Source organism: Choloepus didactylus, chromosome 10 (assembly GCF_015220235.1).
Source record: "Choloepus didactylus isolate mChoDid1 chromosome 10, mChoDid1.pri, whole genome shotgun sequence".
Lineage (NCBI taxonomy): Eukaryota > Metazoa > Chordata > Mammalia > Pilosa > Megalonychidae > Choloepus > Choloepus didactylus.
The window spans coordinates 132,320,628-132,336,143 of NC_051316.1; the positions used below are offsets into that span (position 1 = coordinate 132,320,628).

The 15,516-nt window shown below is 40.1% G+C and overlaps 1 protein-coding gene across 1 annotated transcript in view; it reads left to right on the forward strand.

The window, feature by feature from the left end:
• The window catches only part of CACNA1B (calcium voltage-gated channel subunit alpha1 B), a 243,566-nt gene that overhangs the window by 134,680 nt on the left and 93,370 nt on the right, over positions 1-15,516 (forward strand). Inside the window, exon 20 of the mRNA XM_037851173.1 lies at positions 240-457. Coding sequence (XP_037707101.1) covers positions 240-457 — 218 coding nt within the window. The remainder of the gene's footprint in view (positions 1-239; positions 458-15,516) is intronic.

Here is a 15,516-nt window from a genome sequence, read left to right on the forward strand (position 1 = left end):
GCTGCTGCATTCTGCAAACGCCTCTGCTGCCCACGCAGAGGATGATGCCACTCGTGCCACCTTCCACGACTAAAGGCACAGAAGTGTACAGGGCGATAAGAACTGTACAAAATACCAAAGGAACGGAGGAGGTGGTCATGGATTTAGTTAGTCTGGGTAGGGGACTAAGGAGCTGGGTTTTGCAAACTGAGTGGGAGTCTGGGGCCGTCCAGACTCTGGGATGTTGCTCTTGGTTGCAGGGAGCTGCACAGCGACGTGGAGGCCAGTGGGACGATGGGAGTGGGCCCCGTGCACGCACTGCCTAGCACCGCTCTCCAGAAGGTGGTGGAGCAGCCGGAGGATGCTGACAATCAGCGGAACGTCACTCGGATGGGGAGCCACCCCTCGGGCCTGAGTGCCACCGTGCACACCCCAGGGATGCTGATGGGCCCTCCCGGGGAGAGCACAGTTGTTCCCAGTGAGTGTCTCCCTGCCCCAGCAGGGCCAGATCTGCTCTGCGCCTGTTCGCCCTGCCCTCCTGCTCCAGCAGCTGCTTGGGGACCCAGTGTGCCAGTGCGGATCGTTCCCCTAGCTGGCGAGAAAGTTCTTTGCTGTCAACGTCTGTCTCGGTGCCCCTTTGCTTGCAGGTGCCCCTGAGGTAACTTGGGATCTACTTCCAGGTTACCAGCTAAATGCCAGGTCCGTGGTAAAGAGCTGGGGCTGGTAGGAGGGGGCAGTGGATGCTGAGTGGTGGGGGCGGGGGGCAGCCTAGCTGAAGACAGACGGCAAAGTCACAAAGTTGGCTAAAGTTGTAAAAACTCTTTTTTTCCCCTTCCCAAATCAATTTTTTTAAATTAAGAAAGCTGTAGGTTTACAGAAAGATAGTGTAGAAAATACCGAGTCCCCATGTACCTGTCCCCCTTTTTTAGCATTTTGCATCGGTGTGGTACCTTTGTTACAATTGACGAGAGAATGTTATTAAGATTGTACGATTAAACGTGGTCTGTGGTTTAACGTACAGTTCACTGTTTATGTGGTACAGTTTGATGAGTTTTTAAAAAACCTTTGTTTTAGTTGTATCCGTACAACATGAAAGTTCCCCTTTAACCACGTTCGGATATGTAATTCAGTGCTGTTAGTTACATTCACAGTGTGGTGCTACCATCACCACTAATCTATTCCCAAAACTTTCCATCCACCCAAATAGAAACTCGGTACCTTTTAAAAAATTATTCATTTATTTTTATTAATAATTTCTTTTTGTTAGAGAAGTTGTAGGTTTACAGAAATACCATGCATAAAGTGTGTAAAATGCAGATTTCTCATATATCACCCTATTACTAACACCTTGCCTTAGTGAAGCACGTTTGTTATAATTCATGAGAACATTTTTGTAATAGTGCTATTACTATAGTCCATCGTTTACAGTAGAGTTCATTGTGTTGTGCAGTCCTATGTTTTTTCTTTTAATTTTTATTCTAGTATCATACATCTGACCTAAAATTTTCTGTTAACCACATTCACATATATAATTGAATGCTGCTAATTACCTTTACAATGTTGTTCTACCACACCCTCCATTACCAAGAAATCAACCAAAATAGAAATTCTGTTCAATTTAAACATTACCTATTTCCTACCCCAAACCCAGACCCTGGTAACCTACGTTCTAGATTCTGACTCTGTGAGTTTGCTTTTTCTACTTATTTCATATCAGTGGGAGTGTACAATATCTGTCCTTTTGTGTCTGGCTTATTTCATCTCACGTAATGTCTTCAAGTTTCATCCATTTTGTCACATGAATCAGAACTTTGTTCCTCTTTAATCCTGAAAAGTATCCTATTGTATGACTATACCACATTATGTTTAGTCATTGGTTAATGGACACTTGGGTTGCTTCCATCTTTTGGCAGTTGTGAATAATTCCAGTGTGAATATTGGTGTGAAAATATCTGTTCAAGTCCCTGCCATCAATTCTTTGGGTATATTTACCTAGTAGTGGGATTACTGGGTCATATGGTAATTCCATACTTAGCTTTCTGAAGAACCGCCAAACTGCCTTCCACAGCGCCTGCACCATCTTACATTCCCACCAGCAATGTTCTACACATCTTCTCCAACACTTGTAATTTTCTGTTGTTTTAGTAGTAGCCATTCTAGTGGATGTGAAATGGTACCTCACTGTGGTTTTGATTTCTATTTCCCTAATAGCTAATGATGTTGAGAATATTTTCATGTGCTTTTAAGCCATTTGTATATTCTCTTTGGAAAAATGTCTACTCAAGTCTTTTGCCCATTTTTAAATTTGGTTGTCTTTGAGTTGTAGGATTTCTTTATATATTCTGGATATTAAATCCTTATGGCCTATGTAGTTTCCCAATATTTTCTCCATTGTGTAGGTTGTCTTTTCACTTTCATGATAAAGTCCTTTGATGTAAAAAAGTTTTTAATTTGATGAGGTCCCATTGATCTGTGTTTTACTTTTATTGCTTATGCTTTGGGTGTAAAGTTTAAGAAACCATTGCCTAACACAAGATCCTTAAGACGTTTCCGTACATTTCCTTCTAGGAGTTTTACAGTCCTGGTTTGTATATTTAGGTCTTTGATCCATTGAGTTAGTTTTTGTATATGATGTGAGAGTTGCATACGGACGTCCAGTTGTCCCAGCACCATTTGTTGAAGAGACTATTCTTTCCAAGTTGAATAGATTTGGCAGCCTTTTCAAAATCAGTTTGTTATAGATGTGAGGGTCTATTTCCAAACTCTATCAGTTAGATTTTCATTGGTCTATATATATGTCCTTACGAAAGTACCATGCTGTTTTGACCACTGTAGGTTTGTAATAAGCTTTAAAGTCACTAAGTGTGAGTCCTCCAACTTCATTCATCTTTTTCAAGATGATTTTGGCTATTCGGGGCCCTTACCCTTGCAAATAAATTTGGTAATTGTCTTTTCCATTTCTGCAAAGTAGGTTGTTGGAATTCTGATTGGGATTGTGTTGAATCTGTAAATCATTTCAGGTAGAATTGACATCTTAACAACATTTAGTCTTCCAATCTATGAGCATGAAATTTACTCCCATTTATTTAAATCTTCTTTGATTTCTTTTAGGAAAGGTTTTTAATTTTCCATGTATAAGTCCTTTACATCCTTTGCTAGATTTATTTCTAGATATTTGGGTTTTTTGCTTGCTATTTTAAATAGAATTTTTTGCATTTCCTCCTCAGATTGCTCGTTACTAGTGTATAGAAACACTAAATTTTTGTGTGTTGATCTTGTACACTGCCACTTTGCTGAATTAGTCTAGGAGCTTTGTTATAGATTTTTGTGGACTTTATATATGGTATCATGTCATCTGCAAATAGTGAAAGTTTTGCTTCTTCCTTTCTAGTTTAGATGCCTTTTATTTTTTTTGCCTAATTGTTCTGGCAAGAGCTATCAGTACAAAGCTGAATAACAGTGGTAACAGTGGGCATCCTTGTCTTGTTCTAGATCTTAGAAAGCTTTCATTCTTCCACCATTGAGTATGATAATGGTGGGTTTTTCATGTATGCCCTTTATCATGTAGAGAAAGTTTCCTTCTATTCCTATATTTGAAACTGTTTTTATTAAAAAAAGATGCTGGATATTGTCAGATGTCTTTTCTGCATCAGTGGTAATGGTCATGTGTTTTCCCCCTTCATTTTGTTAATGTGGTATATTACTTCAATTGATTTTCTTATGTTGAACCTCCCTTGCATACTCGGCATGAATCCCACTTGATCATGGTGTATAATTCTTTTAATGTGCTGTTGGATTTGATTTGCTAGTGCTTGGTTGGTGATTTTTTCATCTACATTTGTCAGAGGAATTGGTCTGTAATTTTCTTTTCTTGTAGTATTTTTTCCTGACTTTAATATTACGGTGATGCTGGCCTCATAGAATGGATTATGTATTGTTCCCTCATCTTCAAGTTTTTGGAAAAGTTTGAGCAGAAATGTTATTACTTCTTGGAATGTTGGTAGAATCTACCTGTGAAGCCATCTGGTCCTGGGCTTTTCTTTGTTGGAAGGTTTTTGATGACTGATTCAATCTCTTTACTTGTAATTGGTCCGTTGAGACCTTCTGTTTCTTCTAGAGTCAGTGTAGATTGTGTATTTCTATGAATTTTTCCATTTCATCTAGGTTGTCTAATTTGTTGGCATACAGTTGTTCACAGTATCCTCTTACGATCCTTTTATTTCTGTGGGGTCAGTAGTGATGTCTCCCTCTCATTTCTCGTTTTATTTATTTGTGTCTTCTCTGTTTTTTTATTTGTCAGTCTAGCTAAGGGTTTGTTAATTTTATTGATCTTTTCAAAGAACCAACTTTTGGTTTTGTTAATGCTCTCTCTTTTTTTAAATTCTCTATTTCATTTCTTTCTGCTTTGATCTTTGTTATTTCTTTCCTTCTGCTTGCTTTGGGTTTAGTTTGCTACTGTTTTTCTAGTTCCTCCAGGTGTACAATTAGGTCTTTGAATGTAGCTTCTTTCTTTTTTTTAATGTAATCATTTAGGGCTACAAATTTCCCTCTCAGCACTGCCTTCACTGCATCTCTAAGTTTTGATATTTTGTGTTCTTGTTTTCATTCAGCTCAAGATATTTACTCTTCTCTCTTGTAACTTCTTCTTTGACCCATTGATTCTTTTAAGAATGTGTTATTTAATTTCCATATATTTGTGAATTTTTCAGCTCTCTGCCTGTTATTGATTTCCAGATTCAATCCATTGTGGTAAGAGAAGATGCTTTGTGTAGTTTCAGTCTTTTTAAATGTATTGAGACCTGTTTTGTGATCCAACATGTGATCTATCCTGGAAAATGTCCATGTGCACTTGAGAAGAATTTATATCCTACTGTTTGGGGTGCAATGTACTGCATATGTCTGTTAGGTCTAGTTTATCATGTTTTTCAAGTTCTCTGTTTCCTTATTGATCCTCTGTCTTAATGTTCTCCCTGTTGATGAGAGTGGTATATTGAAGTCTCCTACTGTTATTGTAGATACATCTATTTCTCCTTTCAGTTTTGCCAGCATCTGCCTCATGTACTTTGGCCCATCCTGGTTAGGTGCATTAATATTTATGATTATTACTGTTCTTGGTGGGTTTCCCCTTTTATTAATATATAGTGTTCTTCTTTGTCTCTTGTAACAGCTTTTGACTTAAAGTCTCTTTTGTCCAGTATTAGTATAGCTACCTAAGCTCTTTTTTGGTTACTGTTTGCACAGATTATCTTTTACCACCCTTTCACTTTCAACATATTTGTGTCTTTGGTTCTAAGGTGAGTCTCCTGTAAACAACACACAGTTGTGCTTTTTTATCCATTCTGCCAATGTGTGTCTTTTTATTGGGGAGTTTAATCCATTAACATTTAATGTTAGTACCATAAAGGGGGACTTCCTTTGGCCAGTTTGTCCTTTGGTTTTTATAGGCATATCTTTTCCTGTATTGCAGCCTCCTTTTCCTTATAGTTGATCTTTTGTGATGTATCTGACTGATCCTTTCTCATTTCTGTTTCATATATTTTTAAAATGCTTTCTTTGTGGTTACCCTGGGGTTTGTATTACACAACCTACATTTATAACCTACTAATTTGAAAAGATACCAACTTAACTTCAGTAGCATACACGTGCTCAACTCCCATATCCTTCCAGTTCCCCTCTTTATATATTCTTTGTTCCACGTGACCTCTTTATATTTTGTATGTCAGTTATTAGGAAACATGGCATTTTCCTGTTCAAGTTTATTCTGACTCTTATGGGGATAAACAGTAGAATCACGTATCGAGGATACAGTACTAATGAGTTTTGCATTTACCCATCTAGTTACCCTTACTGAAGATCTTCACTTCTCCACACTACTGTAAGCCACACACTCTTGTCTTTTCCTTTCAACCTGAAGAACTTCCTTTAGTAATTTTTGTAGGGTAGGTCTTTTGTTAACAAACTCTTAGTTTCTGTTCATCTGTGAATGTTTTAAACTCTCCCTCATTTTTGAAGGACAGTTCCGGCAGAAAAAGAATTCTTGACTGGAAGTTTTTCTCTTTCAGTGTCTTAAATGTATCATACCACTGCCTTCTCACTTGTGTGGTTTTAATGAGAAATTGGAACTCAGTCTTACTGAGGATCCCTTGTATGTGACGAATTACTTTTCCAGGGGATGTCTTATTTTGCCATGTGGATGATTCCCCCCCCCCCAAACTGTACATTTTAAACATTAACTCCCCATTGCCTACCCCCACCCTATCCCCTAGTAAGCTATATTTTAGATTCTGACTCTATGAGTTTGCTTATTTTAATTGTTTCCTATCAGTGAGATCATACAATATTTGTCCTTTTGAGTCTGGCTTATTTCACTCAACATGATGTCTTCAGGATTCATCCATGTTGTTGTGTGTATCAGAACATCATTCCTTATTTATGGCTGAATAATATTCCATTGTGTGACTATACAGCATTTTGTTTATCCATTGATTGTTGATGGACATTGGGTTGCTTTCATCTTTTGGCAGTTGTGAATTGTGATTGGAGTTGTGTTTAAATGGCTATACATGTTTGTCCAAACTCATAGAAAGAGGTAAATTTTACTTAGGTAAATTATACCTTAATTTAAAAGACAGTTAAACATACACACTTATGACCCAGAAATCCCACTCCTGAAAATCCACCCTGAATAAATAAAAACCTGTGTCCACCCCAAAACCTGTCCTGAATATTTATAGAAGCATTTTTCATAATCTCCAAAAAATTGGAAATAATCCAGATGTCCTCCAGTGAGAGTACACTTGTGGCACATCACACAGTGGATGCACTGCAAGAAGCGGCCGTTGATACAAACAGTAACACGGGTGAATCTCAAATGCATTGTCCCACGTGGAAGGAGCCAGCCCACGTTTGCTTGCTGTGTGATCCCATTTCCACGGCATTCTGGAAAGGACAGAATCAGAGACAGCCCCCAGGTCAGGGCTGCGAGGGGTTGGGGTGGGGTCGGTCTTGACCACCGCAGCAGCACCGGGGACTGTGGGGTGGGGACAGGGCGAGAGAGCTCTCTGTATCCTGGTTATGGCCAGAATTATTTGCCTTCATTTGTCACAACTCACTGCTCTGTACACTAAAGGAAAAATACGTGAATTTTACTGTATTGACATTAAAAAAATAAATTTAAAGTTGTGCAATTAGAACAAGATAGCCTGGATGCCTTAGGTTCTTCATTGTTTATGTTTAAATACTTTGTAGAGTTACCGCGTCTTCCGCATGCATAAGTAGGACCACCTGTATGCCTCTGGCACTTCACATTAGAATTAAAAGTGAGTTTTTGTCGTGCATTGCTCTGGGCCTGGGCTGCACAGCAGATCAGAGGCCGCGGCCAAAGTGGCTGGTGTCCGCTCTGCGCTGCCCGCCGCGCCTCGCTCTGGCCTGTGGGGAGGTGGCGCAGCGCGTCTCGAGCTGTCCATCGCTTCTCCCCCTGCCACCCCTCCTCGCTCAGCCAGATGAGACAGGGAGAGATGCCCTAAACTCTGCAGGGCAACAAGCCGGCGGTGGCTCGTCCCCCGTCAGGAGGGCCTCTTCAGCCACCCTGTCCTCTGCCCCTGGTCGTGTGCCCTCCTCACGGCCCATTTGGGTCTCGGTGGCCGTGGAAGGGCCTCGATGGCCCTGCAGTGGCCCTGGGAGTCCGTGGCAGCAGCGTGGTCGCTGTGTCTGTCGCGGTGGCCGGCTGCTGCAGGGAGACCTGACGCTGCTCAGGCTGTAAGGTCTTTGGACGTTTCCTCCCTCTCTTTCAAAGTGATTTGCTGGATCATCTCTTTTTCCTTTTTGGAAAACAGAAGTGACTTGGTTTTCATTGCCTCTTACCAACCGTATCTGGGATGTGGCAAACCTTCCTGTGTCTGGACTTTTTTTGTTTTTTACTTTGTGAAAGCTTTCCCTCTAAACCTTTGAACCCCCATTCTGACTGACTTTTTCTTTGTCATTCAAGGACTGGCTCTCTGTGCCTGTCTGCCGTAATCTTCTGTGGCTTTGCCACGGGTCGGCTTATGGCAGCTCAGCACAGATCGCTGGGGCTTAGGGCGTGGTGACGGGGGATCAGTGTCCAAGGAGCCCACAGTCGTCGGGCTCAGGAACCTGGGACTGATTTGAAGACTCGCCTCTATTTCTTCTTCTTCTTCTTTTTTTTTTTTTTTTTTAATCTTCATTTTATTGAGATATATTCACATACCACACAGTCATACAAAACAAATCGTACTTTCGATTGTTTACAGTACGATTACATAGTGGTACATTCATCACCCAAATCAATCCCTGACACCTTCATTAGCACACACACAAAAATAACAAGAATAATAATTAGAGTGAAAAAGAGCAATTGAAGTAAAAAAGAACACTGGGTACCTTTGTCTGTTTGTTTCCTTCCCCTATTTTTCTACTCATCCATCCATAAACTAGACAAAGTGGAGTGTGGATCTTATGGCTTTCCCAATCCCATTGTCACCCCTCATAAGCTACATTTTTATACAACTGTCTTCGAGATTCATGGGTTCTGGGTTGTAGTTTGATAGTTTCAGGTATCCACCACCAGCTACCCCAATTCTTTAGAACCTAAAAAGGGTTGTCTAAAGTGTGCATAAGAGTGCCCACCAGAGTGACCTCTCGGCTCCTTTTGGATTCTCTCTGCCACTGAAGCTTATTTCATTTCCTTTCACATCCCCCTTTTGGTCAAGAAGATGTTCTCCGTCCCGCGATGCCAGGTCTACATTCCTCCCCGGGAGTCATATTCCACGTTGCCAGGGAGATTCACTCCCCTGGGTGTCTGATCCCACGTAGGGGGGAGGGCAGTGATTTCACCTTTCAAGTTGGCTTAGCTAGAGAGACAGGGCCACATCTGAGCAACAAAGAGGCATTCGGGAGGAGGCTCTTAGGCACAACCATAGGGAGGCCTAGCCTCTCCTTTGCAGCAACTGTCTTCCCAAGGGTAAAACCTATGGTAGAGGGCTCAACCCATCAAACCTCCAGTCCCCGATGTCTGTGGTCATGTTAGCAACCATGGAGGTGGGGTAGGCGAATACCCCTGCATTCTCCACAGGCTCCTCAAGGGGGCACTACATCTTTTTTTTTTCCTTGTTTTTCTTTTTTTTTTTTTTTTTTAACTTTCCCTTCTTTTTTAAATCAACTGTGTGAAAAAAAGTTAAAAGAAAACAAACATACAATAAAAGAACATTTCAAAGAGACCATAACAAGGGAGTAAGATAAAGACAACTAACCTAAGATAACTGCTTAACTTCCAACATGTTCCTACTTTACCCCAAGAAAGTTAACTAATATAGCAACATTTCTGTGAACTTGCTCCTACTATATCCATCAGAAATTAACAGACCATAGTCATTCCTGGGCATCCCCAGAACGTTAAATAGCTTATCTGTTGTTCTTGGATTATTGTTCCCCCTTCCTTAATTGCTCTCTATTGCTAGTTCCCCTACATTCTACATTATAAACCATTTGTTTTACATTTTTCAAAGTTCACATTAGTGGTAGCATATAATATTTCCCTTTTTGTGCCTGGCTTATTTCGCTCAGCATTATGTCTTCAAGGTTCATCCATGTTGTCATATGTTTCACGAGATCGTTCCTTCTTACTGCCGCGTAGTATTCCATCGTGTGTATATACCACATTTTATTTATCCACTCATCTGTTGAAGGACATTTGGGTTGTTTCCATCTCTTGGCAATTGTGAATAATGCTGCTATGAACATTGGCGTGCAGATATCTGTTCTTGTCACTGCTTTCCGATCTTCGGGTATATACCGAGAAGTGCAATCGCTGGATCGAATGGTAACTCTATATCTAGTTTTCTAAGGAACTGCCAGACTGACTTCCAGAGTGGCTGAACCATTATACAGTCCCACCAACAGTGAATAAGAGTTCCAATTTCTCCACATCCCCTCCAGGCATTTGTAGTTTCCTGTTTGTTTAATGGCAGCCATTCTAACCGGTGTTAGATGGTATCTCATTGTGGTCTTAATTTGCATCTCTCTAATAGCTAGTGAAGCTGAACATTTTTTCATGTGTTTCTTGGCCATTTGTATTTCCTCTTCAGAGAACTGTCTTTTCATATCTTTTGCCCATTTTATAATTGGGCCAACTGTACTATTGTCATTGAGTTGTAGGATTTCTTTGTATATGCAAGATATCAGTCTTTTGTCAGATACATGGTTTCCAAAAATTTTTTCCCATTGAGTTGGCTGCCTCTTTACCTTTTTGAGAAATTCCTTTGAGGTGCAGAAACTTCTAAGCTTGAGGAGTTCCCATTTATCTATTTTCTCTTTTGTTGCTTGTGCTTTGGGTGTAAAGTCTAGGAAGTGGCCGCCTAATACAAGGTCTTGAAGATGTTTTCCTACATTATCTTCTAGGAGTTTTATGGTACTTTCTTTTATATTGAGATCTTTGGTCCATTTTGAGTTAATTTTTGTGTAGGGGTGAGGTAGGGGTCCTCTTTCATTCTTTGGATATGGATATCCAACTCTCCCAGCCCCATTTGTTGAAAAGACCATTATGACTCAGTTCAGTGACTTTGGGGGCCTTATCAAAGATCAGTCGGCCATAGATCTGAGAGTCTATCTCCGAATTCTCAATTCGATTCCATTGATCTATATGTCTCTCTTTGTGCCAGTACCATGCTGTTTTGGCAACTGTGGCTTTATAATAAGCTTCAAAGTCAGGGAGTGTAAGTCCTCCCACTTCGTTTTTCTTTTTTAGAGTGTCTTTAGCAATTTGAGGCATCTTCCCTTTCCAAATAAATTTGATAACTAGCTTTTCCAAGTCTGCAAAGTAGGTTGTTGGAATTTTGATTGGGATTGCATTGAATCTGTAGATGAGTTTGGGTAGAATTGACATCTTAATGACATTTAGCCTTCCTATCCATGAACATGGAATATTTTTCCATCTTTTAAGGTCCCCTTCTATTTCTTTTAGTAGAGTTATGTAGTTTTCTTTGTATAGGTCTTTTACATCTTTGGTTAAGTTTATTCCTAGGTACTTGATTTTTTTAGTTGCTATTGAAAATGGTATCTTTCTCTTGAGTGTCTCTTCAGTTTGTTCATTTCTAGCATATAGAAACATTAGTGACTTATGTGCATTAACCTTGTATCCCGCTACTTTGCTAAATTTGTTTATTAGCTCTAGTAGCTGTATCGTCGATTTCTCAGGGTTTTCTAGATATAAGATCATATCATCTGCAAACAATGACAGTTTTACTTCTTCTTTTCCAATTTGGATGCCTTTTATTTCTTTGTCTTGCCGGATTGCCCTGGCTAGCACTTCCAGCACAATGTTGAATAACAGTGGGTGATAGCGGGCATCCTTGTCTTGTTCCTGATCTTAGAGGGAAGGCTTTCAGTCTCTCACCATTGAGTACTATGCTGGCTGTGGGTTTTTCATATATGCTCTTTATCAGGTTGAGGAAGTTTCCTTCAATTCCTACCTTTTGAAGTGTTTTTATCAAAAACGGATGTTTGGATTTTGTCAAATGCTTTTTCAGCATCTATTGAGATGATCAATTGATTTTTCCCTTTTGACTTGTTAATGTGTTGTAATACATTGATTGATTTTCTTATGTTGAACCATCCTTGCATGCCTGGAATGAACCCTACTTGGTCATGGTGTATGATTTTTTTAATGTGTCTTTGGATTCGATTTGCAAGTATTTTCTTGAGGATTTTTGCATCTATATTCATTAGGGAGATTGGCCGGTAGTTTTCCTTTTTTGTAGCATCTTTGCCTGGTTTTGGTATTAGATTGATGTTAGCTTCATAAAATGAGTTAGGTAGTGTTCCATTTTCTTCAATGTTTTGAAAGAGTTTGAGTAAGATTGGTGTCAGTTCTTTTCTGGAAAGTTTGGTAGAATTCCCCTGTGAAGCCATCTGGCCCTGGGCTTTTATTTGTGGAAAGGTTTTTGATGACTGATTGGATCTCTTTGCTTGTGATGTTTTGGTTGAGGTCTTCTATTTCTTCTCTGGTCAGTCTAGGTTGTTCGTATGTTTCCAGGAAATTGTCCATTTCCTCTACATTATCCAGTTTGTTGCCATACGGTTGTTCATAGTATCCTCTTATAATTTTTTAAATTTCTTCAGGATCTGCAGTTATGTCACCTTTTTCATTCATTATTTTGTTTATATGGGTCTTCTCTCTTTTGATTTGTCAGTCTAGCTAGGGGCTTGTCAATCTTGTTGATCTTCTCAAAGAACCAACTTTTTGTGATACTTATCCTCTCTATTGTTTTTTGTTCTCTATGTCATTTATTTCTGCTTTAATCCTTGTTATCTCTTTTCTTCTGCTTGGTTTAGGATTGGTTTGCTGTTCATTTTCTAGCTTCTTCAGTTGATCCATTAGTTCTTTGATTTGGCTATTTCTTCCTTTTTAATATATGCGTTTAGTGCTATAAATTTCCCACTTAGCACTGCTTTTGCTGCATCCCATAGGTTTTGGTATGTTGTGTTCTCATTTTCATTCGTCTCTATATATTTAGCAATTTCTCTTGCTATTTTCTTCTTTTAACCCACTGATTGTTTAGGAGTGTGTTGTTTAACCTCCAGGTATTTGTGAATTTTCTAAGTCTCTGATGGTTGTTGACTTCTAATTGTATTCCATTGTGGTCAGAGAATGTGCTTGAATAATTTCAATCTTTTTAAATTTATTGAGGCTTGTTTTATGTCCCAGCATATGATCTATTCTGGAGAAAGTTCCATGAGCACTAGAAAAGTATGTGTATCCTGGTGATTTGGGATGTAATGTCCTGTATATGTCTGTTAAATCTAATTCATTTATCAGATTGTTTAGGTTTTCAATTTCCTTATTGGTCTTCTGTCTGGTTGATCTATCTATAGGAGAGAGTGATGTGTTGAAGTCTCCCACAATTATTGTGGAAACATCAATTGCTTCCTTTAGTTTTGCCAGTGTTTCTCTCATGTATTTTGTGGCACCTTGATTGGGTGCATAGACATTTACGATTGTTATTTCTTCTTGCTGAATTGCCCCTTTTATTAGTATGTAGTGGCCTTCTTTGTCTCTCAAAACATCCCTGCATTTGAAGTCTATTTTATCTGAGATTAATATTGCTACACCTGCTTTCTTTTGGCTGTAGCTTGCATGAAATATTTTTTTCCATCCTTTCACTTTCAGTTTCTTTGTGTCCCTGTGTCTAAGATGAGTCTCTGTATGCAACATATTGATGGTTCATTTTTTTTGATCCATTCTGCGAATCTATATCTTTTAATTGGGGAGTTTAATCCATTTACATTCAACGTTATAACCGTGAAGGCATTTCTTGAATCAGCCATCTTATCCTTTGGTTTATGTTTGTCATATTTTTCCCCTCTCTCTATTAATATCCTTATTGTACCCATACCGAATCTCTTTAGTACTGAACCTTTCTCCAAGTCTCTCTGTCCTTTCTTTGTTTCTCTGTGTGTAGGGCTCCCTTTAGTATCTCCAGTAGGGCAGGTCTCTTGTTAGCAAATTCTCTCAGCATTTGTTTGTCTGTGAAAAATTTAAGCTCTCCCTCAAATTTGAAGGAGAGCTTTGCTGGATAAAGTATTCTTGGTTGGAAATTTTCTCACTCAGAATTTTAAATATATCGTGCCACTGCCTTCTTGCCTCCATGGTGGCTGCTGAGTAGTCACTACTTAGTCTTATGCTGTTTCCTTTGTATGTGGTGAAATTGCTTTTCTCTTGCTGCTTTCAGAACTTGCTCCTTCTCTTCTGTGTTTGACAGTGTGATCAGTATATGTCTCGGAGTGGGTTTATTTGATTTATTCTATTTGGGGTTCGCTGAGCATTTATGATTTGTGTATTTATGTTGTTTGGAAGATTTGGGAAGTTTTCCCCAACAATTTCTTTGAATACTCTTCCTAGACCTTTACCCTTTTCTTCCCCCTTCTGGGACACCAATGAGTCTTACATTTGGACGTTTCATATTATCTATCATAATCCCTGAGGTCCATTTCGATTTTTTCAATTTTTTTTCTCCATTCTTTCTTTTATGCTTTCATTTTCCATTCTGTCATCTTCCAGGTCACTGATTCGTTGTTCAACTTCCTCTAGTCTTGTACTATGAGTGTCCAGAATCTTTTTTAATTTGGTCAACAGTTTCTTTAATTTCCCTAAGATCATCCATTTTTTTATTTAGTCTTGCAATGTCTTCTTTATGCTCTTCTAGGGTCTTCTTGATTTCCTTTGTATCCCGTACTATGGTCTCATTGTTCATCTTTAGTTCTTTGAGTAGCTGCTCTAGGTGCTGTGTCTCTTCTGATCTTTTGATTTGGGTGCTTGGGCTTGGGTTATCCATATCGTCTGGTTTTTTCGTATATGCTTTAATAATTTCTGTTGTTTTTGGGCCTCGTGGCATTTTGCTGAACTTGATAGGGTTCTTTTAGGATTTGTAGAACCAATTGAAGTCCTTATCTCCAATTTATCAGATCTACAGCTTCGTGAGTAACACTTTCTCTAAGTAACCAGCAGGTGGCGTCCACGAGCCACCTGTTCTCCACAAGCCAGTCTCCCCTGCCTTAGCCTTTTTGGTGGAGTGGGGGAGTGAGGTCTTGTGGGGTCCAATTGGGTACCAAAGCTTGCGTGTGGTTGTTGGTGTTGCCTGCCCTGTATATGGGGTGTGTTTTCTGGGCAGTCAGGGGAGGGGGGGTGGCTCTAACAATCAAATCTCCCTGATGATCCTAGAGTTTTAAAGTCTGCTGCAATGTCTGAATCCTTCAGTTCAGTCCTGCACAGTTTGTCTCTGCCACTGACCCACAAGTCTTGGTATTGGCGTATGGCTCCTGAGACTTGCAAGTGGGCCCCTCTTCAGGCCGTGCACCCCGGGTCCTCATGTTGAGGGATGACTGTGCTATGTCAAGGTGAGTTGCGTCCCCCCAGGGCAGTTCTGGGCTGCTGGGCTGTGTAGGGAGGCTCCCAGTTTGCTGAAATGATGGCTGAATGGGGCTTTGTTAATTCACACTGCTCCACCTTCCCAACTCTGAGACAGTCAGCTGAGGGTTGCAGGGAAGGCTAATGTCCACGCCCAGTTTTGTGGTGTGTGTGCCTGTTATTTGAAGCACTTCCGTCACACTGGGTTGTCTGGGGCAGCTCTGGGCTATGGGGCTGGCGATGGGCAGGAGTGTTTCCTGTCCACCAGGATGATGGCTGTGAGCAGACACCCCCCTTTTCTTGGGAAGTTGTGGTGTTTAGTGAATTTTCTCAGCCACTGGATTATTGCCTTTTGTCTCAGAGCTCTCCTAGTTCTGCTCTTGACTTGACCTGCCCAAATTGCAAGTCTTTGAAGCTTTCTGTATTGGGCTTCTTAGAGTAATTGTTTTAGAAAAAGAAAAAAGGATTAAAAAAAAGGGCCCTCCTCGGAGATCTAATGGGTTATTGAAATGCTAAGAGACAAAGCAATTAGTGCCATTAAGGAAAGGTCCACAGGGCAGAGAGATCAGCTTTTCTTCGGGATTTGCATATGAGCCTCAAGGCCTGAGCTCCGCCCT